At 47.2% G+C, this 23,230-nt stretch overlaps 1 protein-coding gene across 2 annotated transcripts in view; it reads left to right on the plus strand.

The window, feature by feature from the left end:
- UBE4B (ubiquitination factor E4B) overlaps positions 1-23,230 on the plus strand; it is a 91,539-nt gene that overhangs the window by 65,323 nt on the left and 2,986 nt on the right. For both annotated transcript variants that reach the window (XM_070404049.1, XM_070404051.1), the window contains 10 exons: positions 2,549-2,747; positions 6,291-6,429; positions 9,269-9,368; positions 10,537-10,664; positions 11,628-11,726; positions 12,459-12,694; positions 14,523-14,649; positions 16,693-16,837; positions 19,125-19,259; positions 21,290-21,481. In XM_070404049.1, the coding sequence (XP_070260150.1) occupies positions 2,549-2,747; positions 6,291-6,429; positions 9,269-9,368; positions 10,537-10,664; positions 11,628-11,726; positions 12,459-12,694; positions 14,523-14,649; positions 16,693-16,837; positions 19,125-19,259; positions 21,290-21,481 (1,500 nt within the window). The remainder of the gene's footprint in view (positions 1-2,548; positions 2,748-6,290; positions 6,430-9,268; positions 9,369-10,536; positions 10,665-11,627; positions 11,727-12,458; positions 12,695-14,522; positions 14,650-16,692; positions 16,838-19,124; positions 19,260-21,289; positions 21,482-23,230) is intronic.

Genomic DNA, 23,230 nt, shown 5'->3' on the forward strand with positions numbered 1-23,230 from the left:
CTAAAGTGGGCGGGAGCCGGAGCAGACCTGAGACCAGCCCTATGTGGAGGCTACTGGCGTGGACTGTTTTGCCAGAGCAGAAAAGCTACAAGGCCGTCCACCCTGTATTAGTAATGAATGATGTGACATTTCTACTCAAGATGGAAAAAGTGTAGGTCAAAGCTTGGACCTTGCACGAGACTGCCTGGATTCGCCATTGGGGTTCCGGTGTTTGCTAACAGTGGGACCTTAGGCAGTTACTTCTGTTTCTCCGTTTCCTCATTGCTGAATGGGGATGATAAACACTGAACGTGTATATTTCCTCTCCGTAAAGTTGGTGGAATAGTGAGCACTACATAGTGAGCACTCTGCGTTGTAACTGTCGCTGTTACAATTGTTCTGTTCCTAGTGAGGACCGTGCCAATGCTGTCGGCTAGAGAGACTGTCAGGCGGGACCGTGACACTAGTTGTTCTCATGCTCTTGAGGGGAATGAAGAGGAAGGCAGCAGTGTGTAGTGTGTTGCTTGCTGTTTGTGAGAGTCTTAGCCAATCACTTAATTCTCTGAATCTTAGTTTTCCTCTCTGGAAAATGGGAATCCTATCTAATAATAGACAAACATGGTAATTAACCGTACCTCCTACACGCTTCCCATTGGCTAATCAGGGCGATATGCAAATTAACTGCCAACCAAGATGGCGGCCGGCAGCCAGGCAGCTGAAGCAAATAGGAGACTTGCTTGCTCCAGTGATGGAGGAAGCCAAGGTTCCCCACCTGCCGCTGCCAGCCTCTGAGCTGCACTCTAAGAAACAATGTTGCAATTATAGAAGCTAAACAAACCCTAGAAACCTGCTTTCAGCCAGCCGGGCCTCAGAGCTGGAGCTGCAACAGTGTTTCAATTATAGAAGCCAAACAAACCCAGATACCTGCTTTCAGCAGCCGAGGTCTCAGAGCTGGAGCCGAGCCTCAGAGCTAAAGCCGGCTCTCAGTTCCAGTGACATCCATAAAAGGTAAATAAATCCCAGAATAAAAAAGAAAAAAAGAAAAAAAGGAGAAGTTGGGAGCTTCAGTCACCCGCCCGCCTGAAAACAGCCCTCAGCCCCTCACCCAGACTGGCCAAGCACCCCAGTGGGGACCCCCATCCTGAAGGGGGTGTGACCAGCTGCAAACAGCCATCATCCCCTCATCCAGGCTGGCCAGGCACCCAAGCGGGACCCCCACCCTGATCCAGGACACCCTTCAGGGCAAACCAGCCGGCCCCCACCCATGCACCAGGCCTCTATCCTATATAGTAAAAGGGTAATATACAAACTGACCCTAACAACAGAAAGACCGGGAATGACTGGTCACTATGACACACACTGACCACCAGGGGGCAGATGCTCAATGCAGGAGCTGCCCTCTGGTGGTCAGGGCGCTCTCACATGGGAGGAGCTCTGCTCAGCCACAAGCCAGGCTGATGGCTGCCAGTACAGTGGTGGTGGTGGGAGCCTCTCCTGCCTCCTCAGCAGCGCTAAGGATACCTTTTATTTATTTATTTATTTATTTATTTAAATTTTATTGATTTTTTACAGAGAGGAAGGGAGAGAGATAGAGAGCCAGAAACATCGATGAGAGAGAAACATCGATCAGCCGCCTCCTGCACATCCCCCACTGGGGATGTGCCTGCAACCCAGGTACATGCCCCTGACAGGAATCGAACCCAGGACCCTTCAGTCCGCAGGCCGACGCTCTATTCACTGAGCCAAACCGGCCTCGGCAGCGCTAAGGATATCTGACTGCAGTTTAGGCCTGTTCCCCGCTGGCGAGTGGACATCCCCCGAGGGCTGCTGGGCTGCCAGAGGGATGTCTGATTGCCATCTTAGGCCCAATCCCCCGGGGAGCGGGCCTAAGCCAGCAAGTGGTCATCCCCTGAGGGGTCCTAGACTGGGAGAGGGCACAGGCCGGGCTGAGGGACTCCCCTCCCCCCGAGTGCACAAATTTTTGGCACCGGGCCTCTAGTAATAGTATAACTGCCTTCTACGGGCTTTAGTGAAGATTCGGTGAGAGAACGTATGAAATGCTTCACAATGATGAGCACTCAACAAGTGGTAGCTGCTAAAGAGTGACAGTGGTGACGTGATATGTGTGTCCTGTCGTTGACTGTTTGGTGCTCTAGCTCAGCCGTCGCCAACCTTTCAGACTTCACGGACCATCAGTGGTCCGCGGACCACCGGTTGGCGACCGCTGCTCTAGCTGGTTTGGCCAGTGGTTAGAGCATCTGCCTGTGGATGGAAGGGTCTCAGGTTCGATTCCCAGTCAAGGGCATGTACCTGGATTGCAGGCTCGATCCCTAGCCCGGGTTGGGGCATGTGCGGGAGGCAACCAATCAGTGTGTCTCTCTCACATCGATGTTTCTCTCTCTCCCCCTCCTCTCTCCCTTCCATTCTCTCTAAAAATCAATGGAAACATATCCTCTGGTGAGGATTTAAAAATATTTTTTTTTTCTTAATAAAAAAAAAGAAAAGATGCATGTTTGGTCAGCATTTCTATTTAGTCATTATTCTAAGTACTTCCTTTCATGTTTCACAGACAGATGACAGATTGGTTTCTACAGATGGATTTATGCTGAATTTTCTCTGGGTGCTGCAGCAGCTAAGTACAAAGATCAAGTTAGAGACAGTTGACCCCACGTATATATTCCACCCGAGGTGTCGGATCACTCTGCCCACCGATGAGACCAGAGTGAACGCCACGATGGAGGATGTGAAGGACTGGCTGGCGGAACTCTGTGAGTGATGTGTTCATTATCAGGTCGTTGAAAAGCTACCCTTCTATTTTTTTAATTAAAAAACAATAGGTATGCGTCTGTCAACAGCAGGATGCAGTGGCACCCAGAGCGTCACCCCACAGCTTGGATCTGACACCAGTTCAGCGTCCCTGTCCGTCGCCTCCTGCCCCCACCTCCTTGCTCCCTCTGGCCCTTGCTCCTGTCCCCCAGGGACAGTTTTCACTGACTCCTCACCCCTGCAGCGGTGACATCAGACCCCGGATTCACTCAGTGGGGGGCAGAGCAGGGAGCGTGTCTGAGGGCTCGATTGTGGTCTTGCCCAATCAGGCAACATTACTGATATTTACCATTAATGACTGTTTTAGGGCCAGGTTTTATTGGCTAGTACAGAGCTGTTTCAGAGTCATGGGAGATTTTAACCAAAACAAAGATTCATAGTGTGCCTTCCCTTTGACCATCCCATATATTCTATAGGAAATTCTCTGTGTAGGCTTATGGGCTGATCAGGAAAAGAACTTTAATATCTTAATAGTAACTCTGTTGTTTTCTAGTTAAATATGAGGAGACTGAGCTTCCAAAAGGTGCCACGCTCGCCTCGCCCGTTCAGCACGTGGCGCTGCTGCTCGGTTCTGTGCGCGAGTCCAGGGCTCTCTCTGCTCTGCCACGCAACCTGGTCTGTGTTCATCCTTCCTGGTGGTTAGTTGGGTTGCAGTTTCTCATGTTTGTCAGTAGTGAAGGAGGCAGTGTAATTCTTTACAGAATTTCTGTTTCACTCAGGAGACCTGATTTCAGATAAGCCGGGCAGATTTCAGAATTAAGATGTGGGCTCTGGCCCTAGCCAGTTTGGCTTAGTGGATAGAGCATCAGCCTGCAGACTAAAGAGTCCCAGGTTCGATTTCGGCCAAGGGCACATGCCCGAGCTGTGGGCTCGATCCCCACCCCTAGTAGGGGGCGTGCAGGAGGCAGCCAATCAGTGATTCTCTCTCATTATTAATGTTTATATCTCTCCCTCTCCCTTCCTCTCTGAAATAAAAAAATATATATATATTAAAAAAAAAAAAAGAATATTCCTTAAATGTTAAAAATAAAATAAATAAAAAGGAAAATTACTTAAAAAAAAGTTGTGGGCTCTCGGGGTCAGGGCCGGAGTGGGGGGAGTCTCAGGCTGTGGAGGAGGTGGTCACGGGTTTCTAGGGAGCCCTGCCCGATGGAAGGCTGCAGCTCAGGAAGGTCCTCCGAGAGGCCCTTCAGGGGGAGGGAGGAGGGGGAGGGAGGAGGAAGAAGGAGCCTAGGCTGCCTGGCCTCAGCCCTTTTCCTGGCTAACAGCAGTCGTGCCCCAGAGAGGCCCAGGCAGGCCGAGGGAGAGCGTGCGAAGGAGTAAAGACAGAGAAAGAAAGAACAGGCAGAGGGAAGGTATGGAGGCTTGTGACAGACAGAATGTATCTGGGAGACAGGTGAGCAGGTAAACAGAAAAGTGGAAATGCAAGAGCAATGGGCAGAAACTCAACAGTAATGACACTGGGTTTGAAAGTGGATCCTAAGGGTGGCGGGGAGGGGAATGGGGAGGGGATAACTTTCTGCCTCTCCACTTTTTTGTTTATGTCCAATCCCAAAGGATCTCAATACCCGACATGCCCCTGAGTGGCCACATCCTGCTACGTGGGTGGTGTTCCCAGCTGCCCCGGTTAAAAAGTTAGAGTTTATAGACTCTAGAACAGCCGTGGACAAACTACGGCCCACGGGCCGGATCCGGCCCGTTTGAAATGAATAAAACCAAAAAAAAAAAAAGACCGTACCCTTTTATGTAATGATGTTTACTTTGAATTTATATTAGTTCAGACAAACACTCCATCCATGCTTTTGTTCCGGCCCTCCAGTCCAGTTTAAGAACCCATTGTGGCCCTCGAGTCAAAAAGTTTGCCCACCCCTGGTCTAGAAAGAAGATAATTTTGTTTGGATGCTAGTGATTCCTCACACATTGTTGCCTCTCCAAAAAATGAATTTAGGAGCTAGGGATATAATATGCAATAAAAATTAATACAGTAAAAAAAGTTCTTTGGACTGGCCAAAATCAAATATATACGTAGAAGAAACGGAAGGAAATAGACTGTTCTCTGAGTTTAAATAAATAAATATTTAATAAAGCTGACAGCAGCAGTTTAGCTACATATATATTTTATATGTGCCAATTAAAATTCTCATGAAATATCTCACAGATCTTGGTGAATTGATGGTATGATTAATATATGAATATCTTGAAACCATTATGGTCATTGACCTTTCTCTCCACACTAAGGACAGCTGCTTAATGACAGCCACCAGAGCCCGCAGCACTGTTTATGAGGGAGGGTGGCGGGTGCCTGCTCGCTGCAGCGACAGCATCATGCCCAGGCAGGCACATTCCAGAAAAGCACTTAGACTGTCATAAGAGCCAGGTACCTGCGAACAGTAATGTCAGTGTGTGATTAGTGCCATTCAATGAGTAGGTTTTGTTAAGTCTTGGAATACCTTATAGACTAAGAAATTCAGAAGAATCAAAGGTTAAGCATTTTTCTAAAAATCTAATAAAAGATGAAAAGCCAAACAGGATTTAACCTAGATGTAAGAGAGAAATTTAAAGTAATTTTAGAAATGAAGCACATTTTCAGAGACATTGTGTGTGTGTGTCTTAATTTCTAAACATACCATGTATAGAGTGAGACAAAACGAATATGTAAAATAAAAGAAAGGAGGAAAACTAGTGTCCTAGAATTCATAAAATCATGCCATTCAAAATCCAGAACTGTTACAAATATGTAAGGTGAGAACTATATTTTATCAAGAGATGGGGTTTTTTATTTGAAACAAAATGTAAGCAGTAAGTGTCATAGAAAATAAAATATACTTGTAGGGAAAATATGTGTACTTGTAGGAAAAATAAGATACAAATGGAAAGAAATTCAAGATATCAGATAGCTATAAATTATCAAAAACAAAGTGATAAGAGAAGAATGTGAGCTTGTGAAGAACTAGGTGGCATTTAATCCATTTATTTAGTCTCCCTAATGTGGATTCTGGGGATTCATAACAAAGGCTAGAATTCCATCATTCTCAGTAACTTCACTTTCCAGCATGTGCTCCCAAAGCTGGGCTGAGGGAGTAATTTATTGTACATAGATTCTCCCAGTACCACTTCTAATAGAGAAAATTAAGAAACACCCATTTTGAAGAATACAGGTCATAGATAAACACATTGGGAAGACACATTACAAAAGGTTGTTGCTGTACTTATATGTAGACATTTCATCAGACGGGGAAGAACACCTGCTCTTTAAATGGAGCAAGCCCACAGGAATTCTGTTTTTCTTATAACATTAGTCAAGTCTATATGTTTTTTAGGGATTGTTCCCCCCCCAGATTTTAGTTTTTATTGTCTATAATTTTTTAAGAGTCATTAAACTATTGGGAAATTCAAGTGTCATTTTGCGTTATTGGTTGTGCTTTTTCTTTGATTTAGTCCTGCAACCACTTTTATTTAGGGGATAATGTGTTTTTTTTTCCTAGATGGAGATCAGCCTCCCTTTTCTGAGCCGAAATTCCCTACAGAATGCTTCTTTCTTACGCTGCACGCCCACCACCTCTCTATCCTGCCAAGTTGCCGTCGCTATATCCGCAGACTCCGGGCCATCCGGGAGCTCAATAGGTATGTGTGTGATGTCCTGTCCTGAGGTTGCCTGAGTCGCCACGTGTTCCAAGCTTCAGATAGCGGGGCACACAGTTAGAACCCCTCCCAGCCACTCAGGATGGCGCTGCGTCCAGAGTCTCTGGTGGGTGTAACCATGTCATTGAAGCTGCTCTACACGCTCCTCTCTTGCTGATGAAGCCCTTTAAGATCCATTCCCACACATACTCCCACATTTCTGTCACCTCGTGTGCGGTAGGGAGAGTAACGGTGTCAAAGATGTTCACGTGCTAGACCCCAGAACCTGTGAACACGTTACCTTACATGGTAAAAGGGACTTTGCAGATATGATTAAGTTTAGGATCTTGAGATGGGAGATTTTTCTGGACTATCTGGGTGGACCCAATATTATAAGGGTCCTTATAAGAGGGAGGCAGGAGGCACAGAGTGAGAAAAGGAAACATAATGGCGGAAGCAGGTGTCAGCGTGATGTGGTTGGTCCATGAGCCGAGGAATATAGGTGACCTCTAGGAGCTGCCAAGGGCAAGGACACATTCTTCCCTAGTGCCTCGGAAGGAACGCTGACCACGTAAGACTTCTGACCTCCAGAGCTCTGGGCCGATAATTCTGTTGTTCAAGCCACCAAGTCTGTGCAAGCTTGTTACACTAGCCGTGGGAAATGAATATGACAAACTAGCAAATCTTGCCCTTCTTTTTCTTCCAATATGAACTCCCTGCATATGACTTTGTAATTAGCCAGTAAGGACAGAAATTGGCCTCACTCTGGGTATGGTTCTGGGGCAATGAAAGGGAATTTGGCATTCTCCTGTAATATGACCACCTCGAAGTCATCAAAGTCTCCCACACTCCTTTTGAATTCTTGGAGTGCCCATCTTTGCTCTCACTCACAGCTAAGAGACCCAGTAAGGTTATCGATTCAGTTTATAATATAATGTGATGCTTGGTGGGACCAGACACTACTTTATGGTCATCTTAGAACTCCTTGGCTCATTGACATTCCTGGAGGTGAGATTGAGTATCCTGGCCTGTCCTTGTATTCTGTAAGCTCTCCACATAGAAGCAGCCCTCGTGTCTTCCTTCCCGGAGATCGCTGGTGGCCATTCTTGCAGCTGTTTTTCCACAGAGAGCCTTGGGCTGCCAGTGTTCTGTCCTGAGGTGCCCGAATCTTCACTGCCCCGTCAGAGAACTAATCCCAGAGGCCCGTTTCTCTTCAGGGCCTGTTACCTGTGTGTCCTCTTCTGGTGCCAGTAATATAGGTCATCGTATTAGTTTCCAATTGTTGCTGCAATAGATCACCACACTTTCATGACTTAAAACAACATCAGTGATTATCTCACAGTTCTGGGGGCACAGTCCTAAAGTCGAGGCTGCATTCTTTCTGGAGGCTCTAGGGAGGAAGCTCTTGCTTTGGCTTTCCCAGCTTCTGATGGCCGCCTGCATCCCGTGGCTCGCGGCCCCTTCCTCCATCTCGAAATCAGCAGCAGAGCATATTGAGCTCGCACTCTCCCTCCTCTGCTTTCACATCTCCTCCTCTTACTCTGACTCCCTGTGGTGACCTTGGGCCCACCCAGACAATCAGGATAATCTCCCATCTCGAGGTCCATACCCTTAATCACATCTGCAGAGTCCCTGTTGCATGTAAGGTAACAAATGCGTGCACAGGTTCTGGGGGTTGGGGTGTGACATTAGGGGGGAGCATTGTTCTATCACACGCATAGTTGCACACAGAGTACTCTAGTTTATCAGAGGGTTGTTAAAGGTTACCATTTGGTTTATTGAATCCTTGAAATGGCTAGAAAAACGGTTCTCCTTTGAGCCTGGCCTGGCAGGAAGCTGCTTCAGGGGTCAGCCGGACAGTAGAGCCTCCACCAAGTGCTCCCAGAACCATGTGGCTGCCACTTGGCAACGTTCACTTCTGCTGTCAGTGAGGGTTCGCCTCTTGGTGGACTAGGTCATGTGCAGAAATGCTGGCAGCAAGGGAGTCTGGGAGTGGTAGTGTTTTTTTTGTTTTGTTTTGTTTTTAAAGATCAACCTCTAGTTCCTTACAATGTCTTGATAGAAAGGGGTTGAAATAATGTTAAGTGAGCAATCTTTAAAATGTGCAGCATTATTACAGATCGGGGACACTACCTCACTGACAGGTGATACTTGGACAGACACCTGAAGGAAGTGAACGAGCAGGTGGCAAAGGTGATCACAGAGAGGGGTCTTCCAAGCAGAGGTGACGATTGTAAAAGAAAAGGAGGAAAGGCCATCAGTGAAGTCGCCTTTTCGCCATTTGTTTTGGGTAATCGAACAGGCATAGTAACCTTGAATTTTCTTGAGACCTCTTTTTCTCCCTCCAAGAAAAACAAGGGAACAATGTATTTCCTTCTAAAAGAGGTTACTGTATTTCATCACATCTAAAGTGTCATCAAGAGCCCGGCTGGTGTGGCTCAGTGGTTGAGCGTCAACCCAGGAACCAAGGGGTCGCTGGTTAGATTCCCAGTCATGGGCGTGCAGGAGGCAACTGATCAATGATTCTCTCTCATCATTGATGTTTCTATCATTCTCTCCCTCTCTGTTCCTCTCTGAAATCAATAAAATATGTTAAATAAGTAAATGAATAAATAAAGTGTCATCACTTTTACAACATCATTTTAGGAATCAATAAGAAAGAAAAATGCTGCCAATTAAACCATAACGTGCATTGATTGTAAGACATTCTCTGGTTTTCAAAATGCTAAAATTGGGGGAAAATATGTGTCTGAGAGTCAATGAAATGGTCAGAATGAATAGATGAGATGGATAGTGGGTGTGTGTGTTTTCTTTTCATTTGACCATTCGTCTTTGATTTCAGAACCGTAGAAGATTTGAAAAATAACGAAAGCCAATGGAAAGATTCCCCCCTGGCAACTAGACACCGTGAAATGCTGAAGCGCTGCAAAACTCAGCTTAAGGTCCGTATCGGTAATTGGGATAAGTATCGACCAGCCTCATGATAGTGTATTTCCCGCAGGATATGTGCCCTGAGTAAGCAGTTTCGTGTCCTTATTTTTTCTTCATTATTCTTCCCCCCTCCCCCCCGAGATAAAATGGTGCATCTAAAACTTGTTGGTAGTTCACATGTATCTATATAACATTCAAGCCTCAGGACAAACTATCAAGTGCTGTGCCAACGACATCATGAATTCTTAGTCGATGTTACATCCTCAGTTTAGCATCTCCTCCCTTTCCCTACCTTGTGCAGTGCCCTCCCCTCCTACTACCCCCAACCCTGCCACCTGCCCCCAAAGCACACACCATTCCTTCCAGTCATGCGTGTTCATGGTGTGTGGCAAAGTAGATTCGTGGTCGTGGAAAGATTTCTTTCTTTTGCACCTCCTCATTCTTCATTTTTAATTGAAAATGATCCATCACACAGAACCAACTATGGATGGGAAGATTTCTTCTCGTGAAACATAGCTTGAGAAGGTTGTACGAGGGAAGCACAGATAGCAAATTGAGGCATTTTTCTTAGGTTTATATTCAAATTAGAAAGCTGAGTGTCAGCTGGTCGTGCTTTCTGCTGATTAGTCTGACTTGGATTTCTGTCACACGTTAAGGTCATATTTAGTTTTGCTAAGACACTAGACCCCTTTGAGATGCAGAATAAGGCAGGGGCTCTTGTCTGGGGTCTGCAGAACCCTTAAGCTCTCCAAAGGTGACGCTTCAAGGAGCCCACAAACTGTTTAATATGTCATTGTGTGCGCATGTGCGTGTGTCTTATTCCCACAGTGATCCTCTGAGGTAGGGGGACAAGCGTTTTCCCCAAAGGCAGCTCATGAGTGGTGCCCTGGAACTCAGATGCAGATTTGTCTGGCTTCTTCCCACTAATCATCCCTGGCCCCCGAAGAGCTCCCCAAGTTACTCAAATGTGCAGCAGTGACCTGCCTCTGAGCTGCGTGCTGGGCTGTGTGTCCAGTGGTCCGTGTGGCATAGCTTTTGTTTTTCTTAGAACACGACCCAAAGCTAGTTAGCGGGGAAGCTCTGGATGCCCCAGCTCCCCTCTCCTGGCTCACCCCGCCCAGCACGCTGCCGGGGCTCAGCTGCCAACTAACCATGGCCGGGCCACACCTGCTTCCACAGAAACTGGTACGATGCAAGGCCTGCGCTGACGCTGGTTTACTTGACGAGAGCTTCCTGCGAAGATGTCTGAATTTTTATGGCCTTCTCATTCAGCTGCTGCTCCGCATCCTGGACCCTGCCTACCCCGAGTGAGTGCGCTCTTCCTCTTTGTCGGGGCTGTGTGGAGCGCATTGCTCTTCACAGCCCACAAGTGGAACCCAAACCCTCCCCTCACCAAGAACTCATTTTTGCCCTGGCCGGTTTGGCTCAGTGGATAGAACGTCAGCCTGTGGACCAAAGTGTCCTGGGTTCCATTCCGGTCAATGGCACATACCTCGGTTGCAGGCTCCTGTCCGGCCCAGGCCCTGGTTAGGGCTCGTGCAGGAGGCAACCAATCGATGTGTTTCTCTTACATTGATGTTTCTCTCTGTCTTTCCCTTTCTCTCCACTCTCTCTAAAATTAATGGGAAAATATCCTCAGGTGAGGGTTGAAAAAAAATAAAGAATTCATTTTTCAGTTTCCAGATTGTGCTTATGTAGAGTATGTAATATTAATATTTTCCCTGTAATTAGTTACAGTAAAGGGAATGTCAACACCTGCAATTTTAATTTTGACATAGTGCTTTGTAAAAATTGGCTTTATTTTTATCAATCTTTGATCAGTAGAAGATGGAATCTATAAGTTGGAAGCTAAAAGCTGGAGATAAGCTTGGCTGGTGTGGCTCAGTGGTTGAGCGTCGACCTGTGAACCAGGAGGTCACAGTTTGATTTCTGGTCAGGGCACATGCCGGATTTTCGGGCTTGGTCCCCAGTGTGAGGCATGCAGGAAACAGCTGATCAATGATTCTCTCTCATCATTGATGTTTCTCTCTCTCTCTTTCCCTTCCTCTCTGAAATCAATTTTTTTAAAAAAGCTAGAGATAACTTTTATTGTTGCGCTGAGAGCGTTGTTGACCTTGTATCCTCACCTGTACAGCTTACGGTTCTCATGTTATTGTTGCGAAGCCTGTGCGTCCTGCTGTGGGAGCCCTCTGCAGGCGTGGAAAGTGTTACTGAAAGTGCGGCCCGAACTGTCGTCTCACCTGTGACCTGTGCTTTTTTCTCGTTGACAGTGTAACACTGCCTTTAAGTTCAGACGTCCCCAAGGCGTTTGCAGCATTGCCTGAGTTTTATGTAGAAGATATTGCTGAATTTTTATTTTTTATTGTACAGTAAGTTTCTTTACCATATTACATAGAACTTATATGTTTTTATATGTTTTGTGCATATTCTGTGATTAATTATATTACAAACCTCCATTTTATGCCGGAAGTTTTGTGTCACTGCTTTAACTGCTGCCTGGAGATTGGAAAAATAAATCCAAACTGTGGCACCAGGCCAATTCCAATAATATCTCGGAGGCAAAGAGGATTAACGATGCTGGCAATAATGCCTTCTGTGAAAATGGAGTTGAACTTCTAATGATGGAGAATGTGTTTCTGAGAAACAGGAGCGGTTTATAAATATCTGAGTGAACATTCAAAAGCCAGAAATAACCACATCTATATTTTGTACCAAAATTGTTCTCAATGGTAGAATTGGAGAAAGGTAGCAAAGTAATGGGTTAAGTTTATAACTGGCTTCTTTGAAATGAAAATAACTCTATTAAAATATTTTTTAAGTGTTTGGGTAGTGAAGATCTTTGAAATCCATATGATGATTTAATCACAGCTTTGGTTTCTTTTCTGAAACATAATAAGTTAGTCTACAATGTTGTGGCCAGTAGACATGATGGATTTTAAATCTATCTAGTTACGATATAAATAATCACTTTAAACTCAGCAAATTAAAGGAGACTCAGCATCCCGGCTCCGGGACCTGTTAGCCGCCTCCCCTCCTGAGGACACCAGCGCCCACCCAGGTTGAGACTCAGGGCTTCATCTCGCACTCCTCTTGCCCTTCAGATACTCGCCTCAGGTGCTCTACGAGCCCTGCACTCAGGATATTGTGATGTTCCTCGTTGTGATGTTGTGCAACCAGAACTACATCCGCAATCCGTACCTGGTGGCCAAACTGGTAGAAGTCATGTTTATGACCAACCCTGCTGTTCAGCCACGAACGCAGAAGTTCTTTGAAATGATTGAGAACCATCCTCTCTCCACCAAACTGTTGGTCCCTTCCCTGATGAAGTTTTATACAGGTAGGTTCCTGGGTAGACAGGCCGACAAGGCCATCTAAAGCCAGTGGTGAAGTTACTCTAAACCTGTTACCGAATGTGCTGACATCCACTAACAGGTGTGGCTCGGTAGCCCACTGGGAGCAGAGCATGTGCTACTGGTTCCCTGAGAATTATGAGTAGTTCATTTCTTTTTTTTGTTTGTTTTGTTACCTGAACTTTTAAAATTTTCTTCAGTAAACATGCATTGTTAGTGTTAAAACTAAAAAAGTTAACATTTTGTACCCCGTGCCTGCAGCTGTCACTGGCTTCTGGATTTAAGCGACGGGTGTGTAGGTGTGTGGGATAAAGCTGGGCCTCCCCTGCGAGACCGGTGCTGGGCCTGGCGGGGCCCCACTGTTCAGGTCCCAGGAGCTGGCGGGCGGGTGCTCTTCTCCCTCCCCTCCCACCAGGCAGTGTCCCCTCTGGCCCTGGACACCTCTGTGGTCATGGACAGATGATACCCTTGCTAAGAATAGCCACCACTTACTGAATCCTCACTGATCCTTGCACTTAATCCCAACCACAGGCCTCAAGATGGGTGCTATAAATATCTCCATTTTACAAGTGAGGAAACCGGAGCTTAGAAAGGTCAAGAAGCTTGCTGAAGGTCAGCAGCTAGCGAGGCAGCAACCTCGGCAGCTGGGCTGTAGCACAGGTGCTCCTGGCTTCTGTGCTGTGCCTCCCACGGTTACCAAGGCACTGGCGCCGGAGGGCCTGCAGCGGGGCATCGCACACACTCCCCGCATGCCCAGCACACCCTGAACACGCCTGCCTCTCAGTAATGTGAGAGACAGATACAGAACAAGCACCTTTTTGCACCCCAGGAAGAATAGCAGCGGTTCTCAACCTGTGGGTCGCGACCCCTTTGGCGGTCGAACGACCCTTTCACAGGGGTCGCCTAAGACCATCCTGCAGATCAGATATTTACATGACGATTCATAACAGTAGCAACATTATAGTTATGAAGTAGCAACAAAAATAATTTTATGGTTGGGTCACAACATGAGGAACTGTATTTAAAGGGCCAGAAGGTTGAGAACCACTGGAGAATAGGCTAGCTTAGGAAATTCTTAAGATCAAATTTTTGTTTCAAAAGGAAAGTTCAGTTTCAAAATAAGAGTATTTATTTGTAAGGACCAGCTCTCAAAAGTCTGCTACTCAGAACTTAGAGGGACTCTGATGACTTATTTCAAAACTCCTCTTCCCAGGCCGATCTAGTCAGCAAGGCCATCCTTAGCCCAAGTAGACCAGGCCCTGATGCAGCACGTGCTTCTGAAGCTCCTGTGTGTTGGGCTGGTTCTGATGCTCGGGCCTGTCGGTGAAGATGGCACAATCCCTGCCACCCTGGGTCAGACGTTCTAGGTGGGAGACAGATGCCGACCCATAAATAATACACTCTCACAGTGGGGTGGGGGGTGCTACTTTGAGAAGCTAGGCAGGGAGGGTCGCTGAGAAGAGGGCTTGGAGTAACCTTGAAAATGAGACAAAAGAGTGAGTCTTAGGAGATCTCAGCCACAGTGGCAGGCGACAGAGGCAGCAGGTGTAAAGGCCTGAGGCCGGGCAGCTTAATGAATCAGGTAAGAAAGCAGCCAGAGAGTGAAAGGGGGGATTGCAGCCAGCAAGCGGGCAGGGTGAGGTCAGCAGGTGTCTGGTTGTTTTAGTCACAAAAAATGTATTGGAAAATACAGAAAATACCAAGAAGAAAATAAAAGTCATTGATAATCCCTGCACTCAGTAGAGAATCTAGGAACATTTTTCTCCGTATCCTTCCAGTCAGTTTATATATGACACGTGTGTCTTTCTTTATTAGATGTCGAGCATACCGGAGCGACCAGCGAGTTCTATGACAAGTTCACCATTCGCTACCACATTAGCACCATCTTTAAAAGCCTTTGGCAGAACATAGCTCACCACGGCACCTTCATGGAGGAGTTCAAGTGAGTACTGCGCCCCCACTGTCACCGCTTGCTCTCTTGCAAAGCACAGGGAGAGTGGCTGCTTCAAAGCCTTCACAGCTGGCTCTTGGCTGTGTGCTTGGTCTCAGCCTCCTTTAAGTTTCCAGAAGGTACTGCTGAACGTGAGAAGGTCATCTTAATGTCTGTGCCTACGAGACATTGCTGAACTCTAGGTTGGCCACGGTACCTTGGGGATGGCGCACATAAGGAAAGAATGACAGTTATTCTGAGATGATGTGTTAAGTGTTTCGTGATTACCGTGTTAAAGGAGGTTGTCGGAATGACTGCAGCGAGATCTTACTGTGTTCTTGACCATGATACCAAGCTGCAGAGCTGGGAATGTTCGGAGGAGTTGAGATTCAGAAGCAGTTAGATTAGGGTTGTCACTTGAAGTGTCGTTCTTTGCATTTGTAGTAAGGCTCTAAGCAGCGGTTCTCAACCTGTGGGTCGCGACCCCTGAAAATGCATCCTGCATATCAGATATTTACATTACGATTCATAGCAGTAGCAAAATTACAGTTATGAAGTAGCAACGAAAATAATTTTATGGTTGGGGGTCACCACAACATGAGGAACTGTATTAAAGGGTCGCGGCATTAGGAAGGTTGAGAACCACTGCGAGTAAGGTCTTTTCATTAGCCCCCTGAAATTTTAGCACCTACCTGAACCTGACATTAGTAATTCCATCTAAACTACTTTGGAAAGAAAGGTAGGCAGTAAGGTTGAACTCTTGCCTTACTCTCCAGGAGGAGTTTTATCCCATCCACTTGGACCTTTTTTTGCAGCCCCCGTTAGATCTTTGATCAGGTCTGGCGGTCACTCGTTCACTGATTACGAGTCAATAATGTCCGTATTTCCAGTGGAGTCACTATCTGCTAAATAGCTTGCTGCAAAGGAAACTGTGAGGTAGTTCTTTGTTTCCATGAACTGCTCTTCTGGTCAGAATTATGTTCCAACGGAAGCCTAGCACCGGTGTAGGAAACCAGGCAGGCCCACAGCTGGTTCTGCATGGGGCTCGGGAACTTTCCACGTTCCTGGAGTCCAGGCTCCGACCTTGTCAAGGGAGCTTCTATGCCCCAGGCTGGGCTGGCCGGCCCTGATGCTCAGTGGGCGGTCCTGAAGTGTAGCCCTCCTCTCTCTACTAATCTTCCAGAGCCTAACAGGTAGGCCAGGCCGTCTCCATCACCAGCGAGTCCCTGTGTTAGAACAGGTGACAGGACAGTGCTATGAGCTGGGAGCTTCGAGCTCTCTGTAGCAAGTTAATGGCCCACTCTATCAGTGTTACAGCTTCCAGTTTTTCTTTTTTTATTGATTTTTGAGAGAGAAGGAGAGAGAGAAGCATTATTGATCGGCTGCCTTCTGTACGCCCCCTACTGGGGATCGAGCTCGCAACCTGGGCATGTGCCCTGACCTGGAATCGAGCTGTGACCTCCTGGTTCCTGGGCCAGTGCTCAACTGCTGAGCCATGCTGGCTAGGCTCCAGTTTTCCTTCAGTGCGTCTTCTTTATAATGGGAATAGCTGTCAGTCATTCTCTTGTCTCTTAAAGGTGGGTAATTTTTTGTGCTTTCTTTATCCTGGCAAATTTAAGCATGTTTTTTTCCTAGTCTGGAAGAGTGTTTTCTCTGCTTAAAATCCTTGAGGGAATGAGCCAGGGGTGTGCTGGTAAACCTCCTTTCTGAAGGGAAAAGGTATCAGTATGTCCTGGTTTTCTGGAGTATAAATACGTCCACTGTTGCCAAATGTAAGTTGCCACGGGAATCTGCTCAGAATAGAATTCTAAAATATTAGCAGTTGGCTCTCAGGAGTCATGCCAGGTATCTCCAGCACGTACTGGGGTGAGCTCATCACAGTTCATCCCAAAGGGCAGCACAGTGTGAGGAGAGACCTGTAGGCCTTGACCTTGTGGTATTCAAGTTGTGCCAAGGTCTTGTAGGGCGACCTGCGTGGCCCTCTTCTGTGGGATCTGCTGCCGCGTTTCGGTGGAGGGAGATGTGTGACCATGTCCCATGTAAATACCTTTTCAGCTCTGGGAAGCAGTTTGTTCGCTATATCAACATGCTGATCAATGACACGACGTTTTTGCTCGATGAAAGTCTGGAGTCCCTGAAGCGGATCCACGAGGTGCAAGAGGAGATGAAGAACAAAGAGCAGTGGGAGCAGCTGCCCCGGGTGAGCACAGGGGCCGGCACAGCCTGGCGGGAAGCTGCCTTGGCCCCCGCGGGGCTGCGTGTGGGGGCCTGTGCCGTAACTCTGACTTCTCGTCAGTGCGCCCTTCCTCCCACCTGTGGGCTTCCATGAAGTTATATCCTAGGTTTGGGGCAGGAGAAAACTTAAACACTTGCTCTGAAGCTAAGAAGTGAGTTACCAAGTCTTCCTGGTGTCTAGAACTTGTGCCTTTTCATTTTAAAGGGCTTTTTGGAGAAGAGCTTTTATTGTCTGAATATGTTATTAAGATTTATGAAAGTAACTAGGAGTAAATCTCAAATTCTGTCCGCGAGACAAGAATGTCATGTGATCTTTAGGCATCTGGGGGATCACTCAGGGTTCTAGTGGGGCTTTTCTTTCCATTGATCTTCGCTTTTCTATTCAGTTACTAGTGGAAAAGAGGCTGTTTTGCCAGGTTCCGTGAGGAAATCATGTCTTGCCTCTGATGGCCCACTGCCCCGCCCCGACATGCACTGCAGCCATGTGGATGGTCCCCGCTCAGTTGCCAGGCCCTTGCCAACTACTGCTGACGTCACGTGTTGACATCTGGTTGGCCTCCTCCATCGGTGTCGCTGCAAAGTCTCAGCTTTGTCTATGCTAGTGTGTCATCCACTTACGAGGCTTCTCCTGGACCAGCGTGTATTGTAGATGCTGGGATACAGGTCTTTGCACGTCATCTTCTTCACAGTCAGAGCTTCATAGCACTTGTTTGAGACGACTGAACAGATAGCATTGATTTTGTCTGTGTTAATGGGTGGAAAAGGGTCATAAATAATCCCTAACAAGTGCAATTTCAGAAATCATTTCCGTTTGACTTTGAAGTCACTTCCCAGCTTCCACCTCCCTGCCTGCTCCTCGCCTCCCCACCCCCTGCGCTCCAGTGCCCAGCCCCCCAGGCTGCTCCTCTCTCCACACTTACTCCCTAGGTCGGTGTTTCCTCAGGGTGCTGGTTGGTATTTTGAATGTAGTAGAATTTTGATGTAATAATAACTCTGTATTATGAACGACTCGTCCCACACACTGCAGGACATTTAGCATCTCTGGCTCTCGCCCATGTGATGTCAGTGATGGGCCCTCCTCCCTGAGTCTGCAGGCAGCGAGAAACGGCTGCGCGTGGCCTGGTGCCCCCGTTGAAAATCACTGCTGGGTGATTTCCTCTGTCCCAAGCCTTGAAATGTCTGTATTCTGAGGAATCCAGAATGTGCCTTCCCGGCTCAGGTCTCTCCTGGCTCTATAACCGCTGTTGACCTGCCTCTCTGCCGGGTGGTCTCTTGGAGAACTCAGACTTAACTTGTCTCAAGTGAACGCTGTGTAGCCCTCCAGACCTCGCCAGGTCTGCCCACTCTCGGCAAACGACAGCTGCACCCTGCAGTTGCCCTGGCTCAGCACCCCCGTGTCATCCTTCATTCCTCTCCCTCTCAGCAGAACCTCTAGGCTCCATCTTTTTGTTGTTAATCTTCACCCCAGGGTGTGTATGTGTGTGTGTGTGTGTGTGTGTGTGTGTGTGTATTTTTTTAAGAAAAAATTTTTATTGATTTCAGAGAGAAAGGGAAAGGGAGAGAGAGATAGAAACATCAATGATGAGAGCGATTCATCAGTTGGCAGCCTCCTGTAGGCCCCCTACTGGTGATCGAGGCCACAACCCGGGCATGTGCCTTTGATCAGAATCAAACCCAGGACCCTTCAGTCTGCAGGCTGATGCTCTATCCACTGAACCAAACCAGCTAGGGCCACCTGAGGATATTGATTTTTAGAGAAAGTGGAAGAGGGGGAAGAAGGGAGAGAGAGAGAAAGAAAAACATTGATGTGAGAGAGACATATCAATTGGTTGCCTCCTGCACGTACAATACCCACAGGTCTTAGTATCATATCACATGTTTTTAAAGTAATGCTAAGTAAAAGTCTTTATTAAGGGAAATGAACATGTATCAGACACGACATAAGTTTCACTCATTTCATCCTGCAAAGAAGTTGATGGTGATTTCTTTTATCACAAAGGGAACTGAGTCTGTGTAAGTTAAAAGAAGTGCCGAGGTCGCCTGACTCAAAGCCCTAATGAGTTCGATGCGGACAGGACAAGCTTCAGTGATCTGGAGGGTTCCCTGGGGTGGGCTGTCCTGTCATTCCCTAAGGACGTTGGCTTCTCGATGGCTTTTCCACTTATGAGCTGACTATTTTTCCTCTCACTTGGCGTGTCGGTGAGCTGATGACTAGTCCTGAGATTTGTTTGGCCTCTGCTCACTTTTCCCAGGACCAGCAGCAGGCCCGGCAGTCCCAGCTGGCTCAGGACGAGCGGGTGTCACGCTCCTATCTTGCCCTGGCAACGGAAACCGTGGACATGTTCCACATCCTCACGAAGCAGGTCCAGAAGCCCTTCCTCAGGCCAGTGAGTAGACTTTGGGGGCTTTGTTGTGTCTGTTGGATTCCACGTTCAGATTCGGTCACTTGTAACTAAATGGAGTCTGGAAGGTTCAGTGTCACAGTCACTGACGAGGGAAATTCTGTTACTGATTTTCCCCACTTAGGCTCATTGATACACACAGCGCCGTTGATAGACTGAAGTCCACAAGTGGTCGCTTCCAAGTTAACTTAGGAACCACTTTCTGTTTAGACAGCACTTTGGGTTGTTAATGTTGAAGCTATGACGTATTTTTATCATTATTGATTCCTGTATTTTATTTATAGAAAAAGTAAGGTAGCATCAATTAGAAATTAGAGACCATTAAGTAGAAGTAGTTGATAATGTAGAAAATCTTGGATTCTCTTAGGTGTAGCTTGTGACAGTCAAGAAGCCAAAGGTTAATGAGAGCCATCGTTAGGTTTATGATAGATCCAAGGTTGTCAAAATGTTTGGCCTTGACATGAAGCATAAGACCTCGTCCTGTTTCTGAAATTGAAGCTGAGCGACATCACTGAAGATCTCTGCTTTGCTGCACTTGAGCCCCCCTTACCACCCCAACACGGTTTAGGAACTTCATGGTATGGCCAGGACAAAGGGTCGTGGGAAGGCAAAAAAGAGGCTTACACTTTACCTGTAAATGCAGACAGTAAACAGTTAGGCATGTGGACCACATGGTCTCTGCCGCAGCCACTCAGCTTTGCCCTTGCCCTGCAAGAGCAGGCACAGCAAGTGCACTTCAGAAACTACAGAAACTGGCACCGGGCCGGCTTTGGCCACGGCTGGTAGTTTGCCAGTCCCTGCTGTGACCATGTTTGGTTTCATGTTCAGTGACCCCAAGGGCAGTGCCACTGATAGTGAAAAGGTAGGAAACATAAAAACGATTGAAGACTAAATTAACATGAAGCCATATTTAGTTCCATAGTCTTCCCTTTTCAAAGGAAATTATTGAAAGCTAAGCCTAGTCTGTTCATGTCCATTGAGATGAACTTATTTCAGGGCCTGCACATAGACCGGGGCTGTCCACACGCCTGGGCTGGTCTTCTGCCCAGTCCATGCCTGTGCCTGCTTTGCTGTGTTCTTTTCCTTCCCTACACAAAATTCCCACTTCCAGAGGAAAACAGATTTCCAACTCTCTCCTATGCTTCTCCCTCCATATCCCACAGGTTCCTAATTAAATACCAGAGTATTTTACTTTCTGCAAAAGCCAATTCCTGAAAAGCAGGTTCCTGCGCTAAGTTGAATTTGTGTAAATCCAGTCATTGATTTAATGAAAGCCTTGCACCCGAAGGGGTGCCTTCAGAGCGCCTTGTTCAGGGCCGGCGTTTGCTCCTACCCTCTCGCAGCCAGATTCCCCTGTTTCCGGTTTGCTTACAGCAGAGCGTGCCCAACAGTAGTAGGTGCTGTGTCCTCTCGTGGGGTTATTGCATGATTGCTTATTCCAGCTGTTTCGCTTACATTGGCTCTGTCTTTCTGGCTAAATTTAAAACTGTTCAGACATAAGTTTTACCTTCTGCTTCTGTGCATTTCTCTCCTCTTTGTGCCTGATAAGTGAAGAATGGTGTGCACTGCCTGAACTGCCAGGGACTTTTGAAATTTATACAAAAGTAAAACATACAACGATGGCCTACAGAGCATATTCAAAAACTTATGACTTGTGTTATGATGATGGAATTACGAATAATTTTCCCTCTTTTACCTGCTTCTTACAAATTTAGAATGATCCTTGTTTTTATAAGTAAAAGAATGACTTTATAGAAAAGGTTGCCTTTTGTTGGTATTTATAAATATTCCCTAACTTACAACATTCTATTAAGTATTAGAATGATGGGATTGGAAATGGAGAGTAAAAAATTTTGAATATAGTGTTTTCCTTCAGCTGATGATTCATAGCACTTACCAGGGATTCTTTGAAGATGAATCCAGCCAATTCCTGTCGCCCCACTGAAATGGGAGTTTTTGGTCCTTCTCACTGGTCTCAACAGCATGAATTGTCCTATTATCCTGTGATTTCCTAGGAACTTGGACCCCGATTGGCTGCAATGCTGAACTTTAATCTTCAGCAACTCTGTGGTCCCAAGTGCCGTGACCTGAAAGTCGAAAACCCCGAGAAATATGGCTTTGAACCAAAGAAGCTGTTGGACCAACTGACAGATATTTACTTGCAGCTGGATTGTGCGCGGTTCGCTAAAGCCATCGCTGACGACCAGGTCAGTGCCAGGGTCCCTGCTGTTTCAGAGGGAGTCTGGGGTCAGGCTGCTGCCTGGCAACTCGAGTTTGCTGTTCTGGATTTCCTGGCAGCTCCGTGCGATGACATAGCCATCTGTCCCTGAATTCCCCACTTGAAATTAAGGAAGGTGATACTTTTCAAAATACGGTTTGAGACATTTTTAGAGCATAAGTGGGAATCATGAGCACGGCGCCCAGGGGACTTGTCTGCTGTACATGGAGGTGAAGTGGCCGTTTTCCTTCGGGCGTAAAAGGCAATATTAGGCTCCCAGGTCCACCTCCAATTGCGGTCTGGACGCAGATCTAGCTCGGGGCTTCATTCCACAAGTCCGTGACCTTCCCAGGAAGAGCCCCGTTTTCTCGGGGAGCCACGTTGTCGTCCCAAAGCCTCAGCTTTAGTGCTGCCTTCACTTTGGTCTTCCAGGCTTCAACCCTCGATGGTTATTTTCACATTCTTCCCTCCCCTTCTCCCTGTGTCCCTGTGACCACATCCTGCTTGTGTTTCTCGTTTCCATGGCTCCCGACGTAGCCAGTCCCAGCTGTACCCTGGATTTCCAAGTAATGTCCTCCCTCCTCTTCTCGCTCCTGCACCATTGGAACATAAAATAACTAATTCGTATTAACTGAACACCAGGTTTACCCACTTTCCATGTTTTCACTTCTTTGATCCTCACAAAATCCTATGATACAGGCTTAGTTAGATTCCTCCTTTTGAAATGAGATGGTGTAGCTTGTGTGAAGTTAGTGGGGGTAGAGCAGGATCCAGAGCCTCCCTGAGCCCCTGATCTCAATCGCTCTGCTCTCCACTTATAATGCCCCAAAGTTCCATGCTCGTTTCTGTCTTCCCATCTCTGTTCACACTTTTATCCAATTACAACTCACATCTCAGTTTAACCATCGGTAAGCATTCTAGAAGGTTCCTCACCCTTACCTTCATCCAAAGGTTAAAATGGGGGAACTGTAAGTACTTTTTAAAAATAACAGCTTTATTGAGATATTACTCACGTACGTAAGTACTTTGTTTTCACCACATTTACCTTTAGGAAAAAGAGCTAAAATTTCTACCGTCTCTCATGCTGCTAGAGCACAGTGCCTTGCAAAGGCTGAAATAGACTAGATTTTTCTCTTTAATATTTAAATTTAAAAAGAAATGCAGGCTTGCTGTAAAAGTAATTCAGATATTTCCAAATTCCCCTCGTTTGCCTTAATCCCGAAGCCCTCCCAGGAGGTGATGACCTTGTACAGTTTGGTGTGTACTATCCCATCTTTATGTATTTACTAGAGGCCAAGTACATGAATTCCTGCATGGGTGAGGTCCGGCCAGCCCAGCCCCATTGGGGTGGATCGGGGCCAGGCCTGTCAGGAGGAGGAGACGGCAGGAGGTTGGCCAGCTGGCCCTCCCCAATTGGGGTCCCATCAGGGCCAGGCCAGCTGGAGGAAGGGGTCGAGGGTGATTGGCCGGTGGGCCCCACTCCTGATTTAGGGGGGCGATTGGGGGCGGGGAGGGGCTGTGAGCAGTTGGCTGGCCAGCCCCACCCCTGATTGGTGTGGGGGGACGATCGGGGGCGGAGCTGGCTGGGAGCAGGGGCCACGGGCTGATCAGGGGTGGGGCAAGGCATGGGGAGGGGCTGTGGGTGGTGGGCTGGCTGCCCTGCCCCTGAATGGGATGGAAGGCACCAATCAGGGGCTAGTGGCCTGGGGGAGGGGCCATGGGTGGTTGGCTGGCCAGC

Source organism: Myotis yumanensis, unplaced genomic scaffold (genome assembly GCF_028538775.1).
Source record: "Myotis yumanensis isolate MYYU_CA2020_CCGP unplaced genomic scaffold, mMyoYum1.0.hap1 SCAF_2, whole genome shotgun sequence".
NCBI lineage: Eukaryota > Metazoa > Chordata > Mammalia > Chiroptera > Vespertilionidae > Myotis > Myotis yumanensis.